General features: G+C 40.7%; 1 protein-coding gene and 1 long non-coding RNA gene across 3 annotated transcripts in view; one reads left to right on the top strand and one right to left on the bottom strand.

The window, feature by feature from the left end:
* Npsr1 (neuropeptide S receptor 1) overlaps positions 1-1,941 on the top strand; it is a 234,198-nt gene extending 232,257 nt beyond the window's left edge. For both annotated transcript variants that reach the window (XM_055601363.1, XM_055601362.1), the window contains 2 exons: positions 884-1,064; positions 1,851-1,941. In XM_055601363.1, the coding sequence (XP_055457338.1) occupies positions 884-1,064; positions 1,851-1,941 (272 nt within the window). The remainder of the gene's footprint in view (positions 1-883; positions 1,065-1,850) is intronic.
* Positions 1,942-12,942: 11,001 nt separating this feature from the next.
* LOC129672133 (uncharacterized) overlaps positions 12,943-18,355 on the bottom strand; it is a 6,508-nt gene continuing 1,095 nt past the window's right edge. Inside the window, exon 2 of the long non-coding RNA XR_008719460.1 lies at positions 12,943-14,686. This is a non-coding gene — a long non-coding RNA (uncharacterized LOC129672133). The remainder of the gene's footprint in view (positions 14,687-18,355) is intronic.

Raw genomic sequence — 18,355 nt, 5'->3', positions numbered from 1 at the left:
ATAGATAGATAGATAGATAGATAGATAGATAGATAGATAGATAGATACATACATACATACATACATACATACATACATACATACACACATACATACATACATAGTACTTTATGTACCCTACTGATCCAAATACTATTCTCATTCAGAAACATCCTTGCAGACACATCTAGACACATTTAACCAATGCCTGGGCACCCCGGAGCCCTGTCAAGATGACACATAAATTATCATCACAATAAAGATTCCCATATCCCACTCCTGTACTTTGATGCCTTGAACTCACACACAGTTGATTTAGACAAGAGTAGGTGGGCGTTTTCTGAAGACGTTAACTTAGACATAGAAAAGAAACATGAGATCATTATTGTCATGCTTTAAAAATTTTTAGGATCACTTTATTCTCTGCCTTATCTCCTAGAAGTAGTAGTGAATGCCTGGTCAGATTTCACCATGTTCTGTCTGTTTCAGGGATCTCTAAAGGGTCTTTCTCATTTTCCTTCAGCACTGTGATGGGTAGAAGGCCCTAACCAGGCCTATTAGATCCCAGAATTTCTGCAATAAGTCCACACCAGTGGAAGTCAGAGCTCCTTCTCCAGATAGAGAAGATGGCGGGAGGCGGGGGGCAGGGGGTGGGGGGCAGGGGGAGCGAGAATTTCATTTTAGGGAAGTTGTCTCCAGGATATGTGCATACCAATACACATGTTCAGGCAAACATGACAGTTATGTTAACACATACAACTGTTCATAACAGCATACCCAAGGCCAATATTCCTGAGAGATCTCTCATGTCAAAGAACATCCCTGTCAAAATTCCAGTCACAGCCAACCAAGAGTGATGCTTCAGGTCAGACCATGGCCGTGCTAATGGCTTTCTTCTCCCTAGCTTTCATCTGCTGCTGGAGCCCATACTTCCTCTTTGACATGTTGGACAATTTCAACCTTCTTCCAGACACCAAGGAGCGTTTCTATGCCTCTGTGATCATCCAGAACCTGCCAGCCTTGAACAGTGCCATCAACCCCCTCATCTACTGCTTCTTCAGCAGCTCTATCTGCTTCCCCTGCAAGTAAGCTGCATTCTCAATGGTGTCAGATACACCAGCAGTTTTTACATCTAGACCCTGATTCTCATTTTCTCCTCAGTGCTCATCAGTGGGTTACAGAAGCCTCATTTCATAGATGAGGTGCTAAAAGGTTAGGAAGTCCCCACTAGTTTGATGAATTCGAATCCAGGCTCAGGCCATGGCAGAGCTATACATGTAGTAAACATGTGGGAAACTTTGATTTTGATGGAAGCTTCTCCACATGAATCACTTCAGCATAAACCTACTACGAATGTGATATGTGCTATTTCAACTACTTCATAGGTAAAGCTTTACTTTGTAAGGCTCACATGACTGAGCATTGTTGAGGGTATACTGATCACTAGCAGCAGAGCAGAAACTTAATCCCCCTGACAACTACTGTCATTCTGCTGCTTTTCATCTGTTCTCATCATGTATAAAGTAAGTGGAGAAGCTCATAGCAGAGAGAATAATAGGATGGTTCAAGGCTTTGCTTAATGGCAGCGGCTGAGGTTCAGATCCTGCTTCTACGAGGCAAGTAAATGGGCTGTGAACACCATTATTTCCTTTCCTGCATATGAAAGTGGGGATAGAGTCCACTTCCTGGTAGATGATGTCGCTGTCCACTGGGCTGTAATGGCAAGTAGTGGAGAAAGAGGCTTGGGTGTTATAGCTTAACAGGTGTCTGATCTTTAACAACCGTTCTTAACTATTATCTCTTAACATCTATGCTCCCTCTTCGTCGGGTTAAATCATTTCCCTTTATTTCTGTATTCTGACTTTATCTAGGGAGCAAAGATCACAGGATTCCAGAATGACTTACCGAGAGAGAAGCGAGAGGCATGAGATGCAGATGCTCGCCAAGCCAGAATTTATCTAAACACTGAAGCAAATGGTGCTAGGCTGAGCTCAGTCAGCTCTCCAGGACCTTCATCATGATTTAGTGTATGTGCATGAATCTTGAGCCATTTCCTCCTTCCCACTGCTATATCAACTAGCAGATGCATGAGGCAAACTTTTTCGTGAGGTCATGCCACCTGCAATGCGAGCACTAGCCAACAAGAGCTCCTCGCCTCTTCATGTCAGCTAGGAAAGATGTTTCTCTCTTCCTGGTTTCTCCCAGCCCTGATTCCCAGATTCCCACCTGCACCAGTGGCAGCCCTGTGTCCTTGTGAACTGATGACACAGACAAGCGAAATATTTGGAGGGCTATCCCTGAGTCATCAGGGATACGATTTTGAAAGTAAATACAAGACTCAACAGAGATTAGACTGCATTCTACCAGTTTTGTATTGGAAGTTGTTGTGCATGATGAGACATTTGCCCCTGAAATGCCAAACACTTCACTTTCAGACCCTGGTACCATACACATCTCCTGTGTGCCGTGGAGGTGTTGACAGGAGCAAGCTCCTAAGCATTGGGATTTCTGCTAGACAAGGACACCATGCAAGCACGTTCTCACTTAGCAGAACAATCACACCAACAGCGATAGACCCTTGATTATGAATTCCGGAGAGAGAGAGCTGAGACCTGGAACTCACAGCTCTTTGAGGCTGTGTCAAAGCTCATTTTCTTCCTGTATTCAACATTCAAGCCACTCTGAGCTCCATTCCATACACCTCAGGGACATTTCTGCCCATTTTCACTCTCAGAATTGTCTTCAGCTGGGAGCTTAGCTTTGTGGCTTTCCCAACATAATGTTCTTGCAAGCTCTTGGCCATCTGTGTGCTGTAGCCTTTGACTATCTGGCTCCTCTGCAAGGAAGTGCTGGTGGGCCTTATTTTGACAGATCTGCAATTCAGCATTTATAAGTATAATTCAAGTGAAATATGACTAAATGTTTTCTAGCCAGTTTTTCTCTTCAGATTTTGCCTGAAGTGGAAATGGCATCATTTGGCTGTGTGTATATCTCCACCCACGGCCCTGTGACGTGCATGAGCACCCTATTTTTAGCTTCTCATACAGTCTTTGACATTGAAATCTCCTTGGCAAAACCCTCCTTTCCAGAGTTTAAACCTTTTCTTGTCCTTTTGGCTGACTGCTAGTGGAGTCATCAACATGCTCAGTCTATTTTAAAAGCACCCCAATTCCTCATTATCATATCAGCTCAAAGACTGCCTGCTTAAGGTCATGGTGGCAATTTTTCCACAAACTTCTTTCTCAATTCCATCTGACATTAGGGAAAGCATCTCTTTAGGCAGAAATCAGGCACTTTACCAACTGTCTCTCAAAAAATGTATTCCCTAAGTTTGAAGAAATAGAATGAGCTACCTTTTTGTCTGCATAACACTTTTGAAAGCTACTTTCCTCTTCATCCAATCAGCTAAGCGTGAGCAAGCAGAAGCTTTGAGTGGCTGAGAAGCACTTTTCAACGTTTCCCTTTAAATCAAGATGAGCCACAGAAGACTCACAGAACTGCTGCTGAAATAGCTGCCTGCACAGGAGCCAATTAACAAGCAGAATCCAGCGGGTGTCCCGGCTAACAAAACAGGAGGCCCAGACTCTTGATAGATGCTTTCAATCTCTGTCAAGTTCTGGTCTGCAGGACCTGTCACATTCCCACACCATCCATCAATCGATTCCTAAAGTTAAAGAGAGAGTGCAGTGAGGGCTATTGTGCTGTCTGTGGACTGTGAAGGCAGCTGTTGTGAGGCTGCTGGGTCTCTCATCCCCAGAGGAGCCTGGAGATCAATAAGACAACGGGGAACATTGCCATGGGAAGCTGCCATTTATGCAGAACTTTCTTTACATTGATACGGAGTCGGAAATCATCACCGGCGTTATTTTCCAAACTTGGGAAACACAGTTTAAGCATGGTAGTCATTAGTCTTATGACCATGGGTGAATCATCAAGCCTCTGGACATCCCTTGCCTATCTGTAACACATGGCCGAAATAACCCTGGAGCAGAGGATGCTGAGATTATAGACTGTACTGGATTAAATTAGACCTGCAGAGAGTACCGCCACTGGCATCCCTCTCTTTGAAAACTAACACTTCAGTGACTCAAGGTTGAGTCATCTGCGTTTTAGAGGTAGAGCCACCACATGAACTCAGAATCTAGTTTAACATCCCAACCAGGAAAGATTGTGATAGAAAATTAGAATGTAAACCCAAGGTTGTTATCGGTACCCCTTGATGCTCCCATGGGACCAGAAAAGGCAGAGTGGTAGTGTATAAAATAAAGGTGCCTACTTACCACACAATGGTGTCAAGAAATGTGTGGGTACATTATTATACAGCCTCAGTGACAGGTCAAACATCAGGCTATCAGAGCACATGTGTTTAATATATGCAGTCACTGCACAAAATCTCTCCGCTTTATTGAGTAAATTCAGTATAGAATGGTGAAAGAGTCTCTTCTTCCAGGCCATATTTGCAACACAATTTAATTGAGCTTTAATTTCATCAAGCAACAGCTTCCACAGGCCACCCCACCCCTACGGCAAAACACTAATACCTTTTTAATGACTTTCCACTGCGATAATCATGAGAACAAAGTACCTTTAAACTGGTCCAATATACATCTTAAGCTTTCTTCCCACTTTCATTCAGACAGCTCTGCAGAAATGAACTTGTCTCTTCCTTCAACATTCACAGTATGAGTTTTAAAAGGGTTGCAGGCCTCCATTTGATGAGGAAACAGGAAACAAAGATTTTTTTTTTTAAATCAGGAAATGAAGCCATTTTAGTCTTGTGTGTTAGTTGATATTTTAGGCAAGCCACTGACCTGCTGCTAGTAACAGCCTAAGAGTAGTTTTGTGTATTGTTTAGTTTTTTTGTTTTGTTTTTTGGTCATCATTTGAGTATAGCTAATTATGTATTCAGCTCTACTCCCTACAGCCTGGCAACTTCCATTCCTGTAAAAAGAGATGGCCCTTACCAAGCTGCCAACCTTCTTTCTTGGAGAAATATGAAATAGCTATGCCTCGTTTAAGTTTAAGAATTCATTATCCACAACAAGGCTGGGCCAGTTAACATTTTAAGCATGCAATTCCATCCTTACAGAATGTTTAAATGAGTGGGAGTCTGCTCAGAGACTCCCAGAAAAGGTCCCAGGGGGTAACTCAGAGTTTCCAACACAACTGCATATGAATCTAAAAGTGATTAAATGCAATGGGAGTATTTTAGTTTCCTTGAATTACTTTAAATGAACATAGAATGTAGATTAGGTTTAGACACTGATTTATCAAGAATGCATGTAAAACTTTCAGGGTAATTGGTAAAAGAACAAAAATAATACGTAACTTCCAGACTGAAAGAGGGTAATGGTGGATGTGGTGGCAGACACCTGCAAACCCACCACTTGGAAGACAGGCAGTGAGGAACAAGATTCAAGGCCATCCTTAACTACATAGATCTGGAAGCCAGCCATGTCTGAAAGGAGGACAGAAGAGGGAGCAAGAGCAGGGGAGAGTGCACCAAAAGAGAAAATCCCTACATTTTTCCCTGTTTCCTACACCACCACCCTAGCCTTGGATAATCACAATATTCTTTTACAAGTGAAATCACAAGACATTTGTTTTTCTGTGTCTGGCTTATTTCACTTAGCTCAGTATTTTTAAGATTCTCTGTGCTGCTGCTAACAACAGGATTTCATCCTCTTTACTTTAAGGTATAGGAAATCAAATTTTCTTTATTAAATTATACATCAATGAACACATAATTTGGTTCTACATCTTGACTATAATGAATACAGTAATGTTATGTCATTTAAGTGATCATTCATTTTTTTCTGTAAATATGAAAGAACATGAGAGAAGAGGATTATAGAACTGCTGGGACAGATAGAAAGGACATGATGGATGGATTTTTACCAAAATTTAACAATTACATTAAATGAAAATAAATGTCACAATCAGTAATGAAAAGATTGTCATAAGAGAGGGTTTTTAAAATGCAGTTATCCATTCTTTATAAATAATAATAATGCCTAAAGCAGAAAAACTTAACAAACTTGAAAAGAAAAGCATGAGTCCTTTGGAAACATTAACTCAAAGAAAGCTTCTGTACTCAATTCATATAGACTAAGCGAACATCAAGGCTAACAATAGGAAGAGCTTAGTTTAATTAGATGGAAAAATAATTCTAAATTTCTCTGCATTTAAAAATAGCCTCAGCTGATACTTCAACCAAGGACCATTCATGGAGATAACCTAAAACCCCTGCACAGACGCAGCCCATGACAGTTCAATGTCCAAGTGGGTTCCATAGTAATTGCAACAGGGACTGTCTCTGACATGAACTGATTGGCCTGCCCTTTGATCACCTCACCCTGAGAAGGGAGCAGCCTTACCAGGCCACAGAGGAAGATAATGCAGCCACTCCTGATAAGACCTGATAGACTAGGATCAGAAGGAAGCAGAGGAGGACCTCCCCTATCAGTGGGCTTGGGGAAGGGCATGCATAAAGAAGGGGGTGGGTGGGTGGAGCTGGGAGGGGAGGAGGAGGTGTTCATTGGAGTATACAAAGTGAATAAAGTGTAATTAATAAAAATTAAAAATAAATAAATAATAGCTTCAGAATGCATGCTTTGAACAGGTGTCAGAAATAGAAGAAAATGGAATACAAAATGCTCAACTACAGTGAAGAATTTTATCTCACTTAATTCCAATCACTACAGGCAGGCAAAACTCAAGAATAGGCTAGATATACCACTTACCCTTTCTACTTGCCTGATTTCCACATATCTTGTACCTAACTCTCCCTACAGTTTTTCCCCTTCAGATAGGAACCACAGACTGACACCACCAACTTGATCTCCATCTCTCTGCAGGAACCCTAAAGTGTTCACTTATATCCACACCACCCCACGTCCTGAGGGTCATATTTTCATTTTCATTCAATTCTATAATTTAAAAAAAAATCATCTCGATTTTTTTTTACCCTTCAGTCAATTGTCACTCAGTAGTGTTTTGTTTTCCATAAGTTTATGTACTTTCCTTTTTACTAATTCATTTAACATTTTTATAAATATACATTGAAAATATTTCTTTGACAAATCCTTTCTACCTGCCCACCCACTCAACTTTATGTTCCGTTTTTTTTTCTTTTCAATACCCCTTAAAAAAAAAAAAAACCAAAACTCAAAACAAAGAAAAAATAAAAAAAGTATCCAAGTGAAGCAAACAAAAAAAAAATTAAAACAAACAAACAAAAATATGGAGTCCTTTCTGTTTCGGTCAAATATTCCTAAGATGGAGACTGTCTGGTGACATTTAATTGGATAAAACTGCTTTTCCCTTTCCCAGCAGGGATCGATGCAAATAGCTTCTTCGAGCATTCTCAGTGTAGGTATGGAACTATTTGTACACCCTTTCTTCTCAGTGCTCGCAATTTGTCTGTTTTTTAACTTGTTCATACAAAAATAATCAAAAAACAAAATTTACCTTTTGTGGCCTCAAAAAAAAAAAAAAAAAAACCAAACACATTAAGTCAAGATAGACACCACCTTAGGGTTAAAGGGTGGAAAAATACTTCTAAGCAAGTGAAACTGAAAAACAAATACGGATAACTAGTTCCATATCTGACACAAAAATACTTCAACCCAAGGTAATCAAAAGAAATAATGAGGATACTTCATACTTATTAAAGAAACATTTCCAAATTTCTTTTATGAAACCAGTATCACATTGATAACAAAATCAAAGACCCAAAAAGAAAACAAAATTATAAGCTAATACTTCTGATTAACATAGTTGCAAAACTCTAAATGAAATAATTAAAAACCGTATTCAAGAAACAATAAAAAGATCATCTATCATGATCAAGTCAGCTTCACCTCAGACATGCAAGGATGGTTCAACATATGTGAATCAATAGATGTAGACCACCACATAAATAGACCAGGACAGTCTACCTATGATATCACATGATCATCCTGTTAATCTCATTATATGTACAAAAGTCCTTTAACAAAACTCAACATCCACTTATGATAAAAGTCTTAGGGAACTTATAAAAAAATATAGGGGATATAGCTCAACATAACAAAGACAAAATACAAGAAGCCCACTGTCAACATCGTCATAAATAGAGAAAAATGCAAAGCGTTTGTACTAAAATTAGATTTAATATAGTGATGGATGTTCAGTATAATGCTTCAAGTCTTAACTAGAACAATAAGACAAGCAAAATATCTTTATTTGCATGTGATATGATTTTATACATTAAAGACTACCAGAAAACTGATACAGAAAAGGAGCAGGATACAAAACTAACACAGAAAAATTAGTAGTCTTCATATATAATATAAAGAAAGAACAAACACAAAGAGAAGAAAATTAAGGAAACAATACCATTCACAATTGCTTCAGAAAAATAAGATAAAATATCTTGGAGTAAATTTACCAAGAAGCAAAAAATTTATACAATGAAAACCTAATACACTGAAAAAATAAGGTGAACCGTCTGTAATCTGACATAGAGTTATCTAGACTATAAAAAGAATTTAACTCTAAACTTAAAAAACAAGCAGTCTGATTAAAAACAGGGGCAAGAAACTAAACACAGAGTTCTCAAAAATGAAATACAAATAAATGAGAAACACTTTTATATTCAACATCTTTAGCCATCACGGAAACACAAATTAAAAATACTTTTGAGATTTCACCTTACCAAGTTCAAAAAGCAAAAGATCAAAAACCTAAATGACAGCAGATGCTGGTGCAGGTGTGGGGAAAAGAGGAATATTTGTTCGCTGCTGGTGTAGCCATCAAGGAAATCAGTGCCAGCTGGAAATCAGTGTTGAGGTTCCTCTAAAAGCTATAAACTTACCACATAAGCCAGCTATATATCCTATATAGGGCTCTATATCCTCTCATAGAAATACCTGCTCACCCTGATTCACTGCTTCTCTATTCACAATCGCCAAAAAATGGAAATAGCTCAGATGTCCATCAGTGTACGAATGGATAATGAAAATATGGTACATTTACACGAAAGATATCTTCAGCTCTCAGAAAATGAAATCGTGAAACTCACAGGTGAATGGCTAGAGCTGAATACAGAGAACAATAATTCTGAGAAAGGCAGCCAGGCATGAAAAGATAAACATTGCATGTTTTCTTTCATCTGTGCGTGTTAGCTATGAATCTCCAGACATCTTTTTTTTTTTTTTTTAATTTGGAATACCCACACAGGCATAGGAATTTTTAAGGTGTCCTGGCTTTCAAAGGATGAAGATAGAACCCAGTGACCTAAACGGCTAAAGGGAATAGTGAAAGGGGAAGGGTTAAATTGGTATGGGCAGGGTAAAGCATGGGCTATGGGGAGGGATAACCACCAAAAAAGACCTTTCAAAAAAATCCATGGAGGACCCACAACAGCTGGATAAAAGACACCCAAGCACCTGCCACAGATGTCACTGCATTGGGTAAATGTGTGACGGAGAGATGGGAAAGATGGTATACACATTGGAGAGATGGAAGAGAAAGAGAAGCCAAGGGGTTCACACTGTGGAGAAAGGTAGAAAGGGAGACTTGAAAGCAGTGAGGAGCAGGCAGATATGAGAAGGCCATGGTGAGGTCCTAGCCCTGGCTATAGTCAAGGACCAAGGTCCTGCTACAGCTGGGGTCTATATCAATGTCTGTGGTCAGAGTTACCATCAAATACCAAACGTGTGTGTTGCCACCAAAGACCATGTGGATGTCTGAAGGCCAGGCTGCCACTGAGGGAAATGCTGGTCTGATTGGCGTGCATTGCTACCTGAGGCCATGGGGACATCCTGACCTGTGTTGTTGCCAGGGACCATATCTGGGTCTGTGGTCCTATGGCATCAGAGGTCTGTGTTCATATCCCAGGCCCATGTTATCACTAAAGGCAGTGCAGATGTGAACCACCTTCGAGGCACCGTCTTGTCCTGATGCCACCTCTCACCAGCCATCACACTAAGCAGAGCTTGCCCTGCCCCTCAGTAACTGCAGCACTTGGGACAATGGGCCTTGTACCTCACCTGGGGAGCACAGTACAACTGGCCCTGCTGGCAAAGGCATGGGTGAGCTGGCCCAAGGGCTTGAAAGCAGGAAAGCTGACCCTGCCTCTAACCAGCTCTGCTCTAGGTGAGCTACTTGGGGCAGTGCTGGAGAGCTCTCCCTGGTGGTATGGGCCCAGGAGAGCTGGTGCCCTGACCAACTCAACTACTTCCCAGATTCAGATCCAGGACTTTAAGTTGACCAACACCAACATAGAGGAGGGTAACATCTATGATCTGCTGGAGTGTGGAGAAGAACTAATCCTGCAGATTCAAAGCTTCAGGATCTCCATGACTCTGGGCAACAACTGGATATCCAAGAGGAGTCCCCTGAGGATCCAGTAGGGATGGTTTGGCAGAAACCAGAGAGCTCAGAACAGAGCGATGACCCATTGCAACGAACACTGCAAGTAGACAAATGGGTATGCTGTGTAACCCTGTGACACACTACAACTTTCATGACAAGATGTTTTGTGGTTTTGTTTTTTATTCTATCTTGTTTCATTTTCTTTTGCAGAGCAGAGTGCAGATAAGAAGAAACAGGGAGATGAGAGGGATTGGGATGCATGAAGCAAAATTCACCAAAAATCAAGAAAAAGCTAAAAATAAAATCCATGGGTTAGGGGAACTGTAGCGATGGCTCAGCCATTAATAGTACAGGTTGTCATTATGAATGAGTAGACACCAGAAGCAATGGAAAAGAAGGAGTAGAACAGGAGCCTACCATAGAGGTTCTCTGAAAGGCTATACCCAACAGGGGATCAAAGCAGATGCAGAGACACACAGTCAAACTTTGGGCAGAGCACAGGAAGTTCTCTGGAAGAAGGGGAGAATAGAAGGACCCGGAAGGGACAGGAGCTCTACAAGGAGACCAACAAAGCCAAAAATCTGGGCCCACGGGGGCCTACAGAGACTGATGTACCAACCAAAGTCCATGCACGGAGAGGAGCTAGATCCCTTTCCTGTTCTAATGTAGCTGATTGGCAGTTCGGTCTACATGTGGGTTCCTGAGTAAGGGAAGCAGAGGCTGTCTCTGACATGAACTCGGTTGCCTGCTCTTTGATCACTTTCCCCTAGTGATGTGGCCTTCCCAGGCCAGAGAGAAAGAAGATCCTGGCAGTCCTGATAAGACATGATAAGCTAAGGTCAGATGGCAGGAAAGGAGGACTCCCATTTTCAGTGAACTAGGGGAAAGGGATAGGGAGGAAGAGGTAGGGAAGATGAGACCAGGTGGAGATGAAAGAGAGGACTATAATAAGAATATAAGATGAATAAATTGTAAAAAATAAAGATAATAAAAATACAAATAAAAAAAGAGTACTGATTGCTTTTGCAGAGAATCCAGGATCAGTTCAGGACACACATGTGGTTTGCAGATACTCAGAATTCCAGCTCCAGAGGATACAGTACTGCCTTCAGATCTCTGTAGGTATCAGGCACTCATGTTTTATGCAGGTAAGTACACACACATAAGTAATAACTTCCCTTAAGTCATATGGAAGCCGGGCAGGGTGGCACAGACCTTAAATCTCAGGACTTTGGAAGCAGAGGCAGATGGATTTCTCTGAGTTTTAGGTCAGTCTGGTCTACAGAGCAAGTTCCAGGACAGCCAGGGCTACTCAGAGAAACCTGTCTCGAAAAAAAAAAAAGAAAAGAAAAGAAAAGAAAAGTAAAAGAAAAAGAAAGAAACAAAGAAACAAAACTACTAGTACTTTTAAAGTATGTGTGTGCATATATACACAGAAAGATAAATACATAAAATATTACCCTATTACTGGGTGACAATGCTTCTATCAGACACAAAAAATTAACAAATAAAATCCAATTCCAGTAATGTGTTACCTTCTTTGGAGTTGTTGCCAGCGAGGCTCCGTAGACCTCCAAACATTACAGGCTATTGCCATTCCTCTTGGGTACCGCCCAGAACATGCTGGTAAGGCCGTATTGCTGAAGATGACACATACTTGAGTCATAAAACATAAAGAGCTCAAGCTGGTACTGACCTGGAAGCGTTCTCTCTATTGGCCAGGTTTCATAGTGCTGGATGGTGCTACAGATACCACCAGAGGGGGAATAATTATCATCACACCCATCTCTGAATTCTGCAAGTTATTTTAATGAATGACTTTGCCAGACATGTCCACTGGAACAATAGTTGTAGCCAACTACTTTCTGGTTGGATTTAAAGCCCACTTTGTAAATTGGAACCCACACCCTGGCACTGGAGGCTAAAAGTCTGTAGCTATGCAGGTCATAGGTCCTAGCGGAGAACCTACTATATTATTATTCTGCTAAATGGATATGCTATCAAACTGACTCTTCATGACTTACCATATATCTATAGATCAGTTTATCTATTAACCCTCATCACCAAAGCTTCTATTTGCAGTTGATGGTGATCAACAGAGACACACAACTTACCATGATGCAGAGAATAAGAGAAAGCCCAGCCCTAATTGGAGTACCTATCATACCTCCTTCTCCCAATGATGCTCAGAGATCATTGCCGAAGAGGATCAGGAAGAGTGTAAGAGCCGGGGGGGGGGGGGGCAGCTTCACGTGTAAACTCACAGCAGGCTTGACAACATGCACAAGGCCTATGAAAGCTTATGCCAGGCCAACATCCTGCATGCAGAGGGAAGGTGGGCACAAAGTCCAACCTCTAACTGAAGAGCTGTTTATAACTGATTGCTCCTGAGAGGAAGAGTCAGTTTTCTTAAAGAATGTGGCTCCTGGTAAATGGGCCACACTCCAACAGAAGGCTGCATCTCCAAGAATACATGGGCATCACAAATCATATTTTATGGGGGAAAAAAAAGATACAAAGTCAAGTGGGTAGGAAAGGAAGGGTGGATGTTGCTTTAACTTAGTGTTCCATTGCTGTGAAGAAATACTGTGACCATGACAACTCTTAAAAGAAACAATGTTTAATTGGGGCTTGCTTACAGTTTCAGAGATTTATTCCATTACCATCACAATGGGAGCATGGTGACAGGCAGGCAGACAGTGATGGGAAAGTAGCTCAGAGTTCTTCATTCAGATCAGTAGGAAGCAGGGGAAGAGAACCACTGGGTCTGGCTTGGGCTTCTGAAACATCAGAGTCCACCCCTAGTGACACACCTTCTCCAACAAGGTCACACCTCCTAATCCTTCCAAATAGTGCCACTCCCTAATGACCAAACATTCAAATATATGAGCCTATAGGGACCATTCTCATTCAAACCACTACAGTTGTGAAAGAAGTTGGGGGTGGTGAATATGGTCAAGATACATAGCATAAAATATTCAATTAATTGAAAACTAATTAAAATGGAATGACCTGGATAGGTCAAATGACATAATTAACATGCATAGGGTGCTTACTCCACTGTCAAGAGTAGATACTGCATTTCAAGCAAATGTGTAACATGTTTTCCCTGCAAGTACGAGCACTTGAGGTTGGATCCTCACCACCCACCTAAAAAGCTGCTTATGATGTTTCATGAAAGTCCTCCCAGCTATGGGTAGCAGAGACAAAAGCATACTTGGAGTTTACTCACCAACCAACATAGATGAATGAATGAGAGAAATTATCTCAAAAACTAAAATAGAGAGTAGTCAGGGAAGACACAGACTGGGTTCTGGCCTGAAGAAGCATAAAAGAAAGCACACTCACACAAACACACCTTAATATTTATAAAAGTCCAAATTAAAATTCCATGCAAAAAGTGGAGTGATCTCAATTTGTGACTGGGTATATGGAAGGAAAGTCAGTGGGGTTCTATTTCATATTAGAGCTAAATGACAAGAGGGAAATGACCAAGAATGACGACTGAAAGACCTTTTCCTGCACACAGAGATAAGCCATTAATTATTAGTATCCACTGACTGCCTGAATGCTGATGCCAACACTTTTCAACGTTGACAGAAGCAACCAGGATCTTCCGCTGAGACCTGTGAGTCAGCTCAGCAGAGATCAAGATCCACCTTCTGTTCTCTTTCACAGTTCTGAGAACTGTGGCTTTTGTTCCTGGACACTCCTGTTCATGCCTATGCAAAGGGTCTCTCCTCTGACTTCCATTTCCCTATACTTCCTCACCCTGAGGCTGGAGCAGTTACAGCATAGACCTGTTGGTGCAGTGCCCTGGAGCAGGTGAGAACACACAGCACCTCTCAGGATGGGGGTTGCTGTTTAAGTAGGGAAGGCTGGACATACAGCCTCCCTAATCCCAAAACACTAATCACCAAGGTAGATAGAACAAGCCTGCAGTATGTGGCAGGGAGTAACATTCACTACAAAATCACAAGTCCTTCGTTCCCATAACTACTTGACAGATTTTTGAAAGTATGATTTAAAGGTCTCAATCCTGGATGCTTCAGAAATCACTCTAGAAGTTGAAAACATGAAGGTTTCTGTATTCCAGTCACAAAGTTCAGTTCACTGGGTTTGGGATAGAGTATATAAATATATGGTTATACCATCCAGCCCAGGTGAATGATACTCTGCAATAGCTCCTCAAAGGGCTGGTCCTTGGGAAGTAGTCATTAGAGTCCTGATGTGAGTCCAGGCATCTGACTGCAGGTTGTTCACATCCACCTTGTTTCCTTGTTCATCCCAACCACCAATATGTTCTCCCAAGAGTCCAGCTTTTTATTTCCTGCAACTCTCCAGATACCTGTAAGCAAAAGTACATTTTATAGAGGGCTAAGGATATGGTTCTGGGGTAGAGCACCTGCCTAGTCTGAGCAAGGTCATCCCCAGAGCCTTAAAAATGTTTTTTTTTTTTGTTTTTTTTTTTACTGAAGGTAGACATTAATCGAAGAATTTTTACACATACATAGATACCCCAAAGACAACCAAGCTGAGAGATATGGCTGTGTGCTTATATGATATCTTGAAACCAGGAAATAGGGTTTGGAAGCAGCCTTCTGATGGAGCTTACCACAGCATGACAAGAGGTGTCTGCATCAATGCCTTCCAAGGCACTCATTCTCAAACTTTAAAACCTTAAAATACCAAACAAGCCCTCATTTCTGTTTATGTGGATTATATGTGTTGATAATTACTTTATTAAAAACTAAAATTGTGGTGGGGGAAATTAATGTTTATGAATGATTTACAAGTAACAGCAAACTTCTGTATTAACATAAATTGGTCTTGTCTGAAAAGCAATTTCATTTTCAAAAAAATATGTAGCGAGAAGAGTGATATGTCTTAACTTTTTGCAAATCTCTTTAAGTTTGGCTTAATAGATGACAGCTGGATTCCCATGTGTTTGCTCTCAATCTGTTGTAATATGTTATTTTGATGGAAATATATAAAGAGAATCATGACTCACACAAATATGTAGCTGGAAAAGAGAGGGCTTCAATTTGCTTCTGAACTTAATCTATTTTTCTATGACATGCCATATAACGCCTGGAAAGTTCCACCAAAAAAAAAAAAAATCACATGTAGGATGAAAATGAAAAGGGGAGGATGAGTTTATTGCTGTGCAAATGCCTGCCCCTTCCCAGACCCTTTGAAAGACTCTCAGTCTTCCCTCTTGGGGGCTGAGCACCAGACTCTGAGCGCTTCCTCCACAGAAGGCAAAACAAATCCACCACGCTCATTTGTCGTAGTTATTGAGCCACTGCTGTAGTTCTTGTTGTTTTAGATGCAAGGCTGATGAAAGGGAGGTGAGTGAGCTGAGAGTCCCTCCATAGACTGACAAAGCTACTTAAGATGCTAAGTATAGACTCAGTTGACAGCGTTGCTCAAATGAGAGAGATGGATGCTACCTAGGCCCACAGGCTGTGCCTGCACCAGCTGCTCAGTGACTATTCAGAACTGGGAACACGTGATGGCTCAGATTCAGAAGAAGAGTTACAGTTTACCTCAGAAGCCTATGACTGTCAAGGTTCTGAGCTCCAAGCAGAGATCCTTTGTGTTGGTGTGGGTGGGCCTGTGGACCTCTCCCTGCCCTCTTAGACCTCCTTTCTTTCTGTGAACCCTACCACTTTGAGCTGTCCCTCACATACACTGAACATACACATAGGTCCTTTTCAGAGTTCTCCCCTGTCTCTTAACACAATTCTCCCAAACAGCTACCTATCCAATGTCTTTATGTTCTTCGGGAAGCTCCTCTCAACTACATTGCTTACTCTGTACTACCAACTCACCAATCTTGATCCCCCCACAACCATCTTACTTCTGATTTTGCTTTCACAAAGTCTTTTATTACATTGTATTTAAATATAAACCCAATAGTTTTTAAACATAAAATATCCTTAAGTATTTCATATTTCAGTATTTAATATATGTGTGTACATGTGCAAGTACATTAAGGGTAGAAGACAGTCTGCTGGATTTGGTTCTCTCCTTCTACACTGAGGGACTGGGGTTAGGAAGCACTTCCGTTTATTTCATTTTTTCTGTATTTAACATGATTCTAGCTATGTGAATTGCTTCTTGTCTGCATCTCCTATAAGAAATCCCAAGGCCAGAACAGTGGCCTGAATATACATACTAGGTAGAGGAATTCAGGGGTAATATGAAGAGACAGTGGGCAGTACCGATTTTGCACAAGGAATGTACTTTCAAAAGAAGAGGAAGGCAGAGCCAATTATGCCTACTTTACTATCCCAAATTCAGGACACGAGCTAAGTCATGTTTCTTCCTCCAGGTCATTGGAAGACAAATATAAACTGGAATATGACAACTCTACAATGAAAAGTATCAGGAAGGGAGAAGGCACCCAACACTGACAGGCTTTAATGGTGTATATACTTAAGTATGTGGTCAGCCAGGGCTGGGGTGGTCTCAGAGTGGAGATCCACAGTTCCAAGCAGGACATTCTGCTCCCCTTCACTCGGCACTCATCCAGAGCCAGGACTGACACATGCCCTTTATTTCCCCATAGTGAATGACCTCTGGGCAGCATTCCTTTCTATCAGTTGGGAAAACAAATCCTACACTGAGTATCCTCCATCTAAAATTCTTTCTGTAGGGTGGGACTGGGGGGGGGGTTGAGAGAAGGGGCTTCAATTGTGATATATAATGAATAAATTGTGACGAAAAAAAATAAAAATATAAAGATTAGGGAAAAAAATCTTTCTGTTGCTTCTGATTTCCTGGCTGGGTACATCTTAATCCATTTGCTCTTCAGGATATCCTTCGGGAACCATTGCTAGAGAAGTCTGAATTTATGCCAGAAAATTCTTATGTGGATAAGAGATTTTGAGTGATTAAGTCTTTTATAGGCTTGGTCTAATTCCCATTCCATTGTTCTTCCCCAGTTATGTTCTTTTGTCTGTCCAATATTTCTAAAGTGACTATACATTTTAATTCATCTAAAATAGTCCAAGTTTGTACCTGTTTTCCCATATAATTATTAATAGATGCTTTCCTTTCTCAAAACCATTCTGGTTTGGATGACAAATCACACAGCTACTCTAAACATAGATTCTTATATTTCTACAGTGAAATTCAATGACAACATTAAGAGACTTTCAGTAATGAAATGCCACTTAGAAGATGCCCCACATTTTAATATAAACTACTTCTCATCATGAATTTTCTTGAAAAAAATTAAAGTTCATGATTAAATTAAAGTACAAAGATATTAAAGTCCAAAATCATATTCTCTTTTCCCTTGTGATTTAAAGTTCAAAGAAAATTGAAGTTCAATATCCACCCTGATTTTTTTATTCTGCTCACTCCTATGTAATTTTTCTTAATGTTCTCAGACCAGAGACAAAACGCCAGAATCAAGGTATCCAAAAATAGGTTCTTTCTTTCCAGTGAGAGTTTGGAATGTGTGATAAAGCGATGCATTATAAGAGGGAATTAAAACAACACCTTTGCCATCAACAAATACAGTTTCTATTTGTAGGCGAGAGAGCCAGCGGGCAATAACCTGGTCTGGTCTCCCCCATACCTGACGTCTGCTCTTTACCAACATCTCGATTCTACCTCTCTTCTAGGCACAATTAAACTGTGTATTTCTCAGCCTGGCCTTTAATTAAAATACAGGTCATATGATGGAGATAACCACTATAATCATGGGATTGAGCTTTAGCAAATGAATGAGGGAAGCCAGGTGCACCATCAAATATGTCCTCCCAAACGTCTCATGAATAGTTCTTCTGTGTTTACAAGCTTATTAGAGTAGGTGGTAGCCTTAGGAATGCTACAGATAGGAAGACACCAAATGTCTGAAATGCTGTGTGGATCAGAGCCCTCTTTGCTGCCACTACCTCCATTAAACAGAGACATGAGTAAGAAATTAGATAGATAGATAGATAGATAGATAGATGATAGATAGATAGATAGATAGATAGATAGATAGATAGATAGATAGATA

The sequence above is a fragment of the Psammomys obesus genome, unplaced genomic scaffold (genome assembly GCF_907164565.1).
Source record: "Psammomys obesus unplaced genomic scaffold, mPsaObe1.curated_primary_1811, whole genome shotgun sequence".
NCBI lineage: Eukaryota > Metazoa > Chordata > Mammalia > Rodentia > Muridae > Psammomys > Psammomys obesus.
This window is presented reverse-complemented; position numbering and strand designations above follow the sequence as displayed.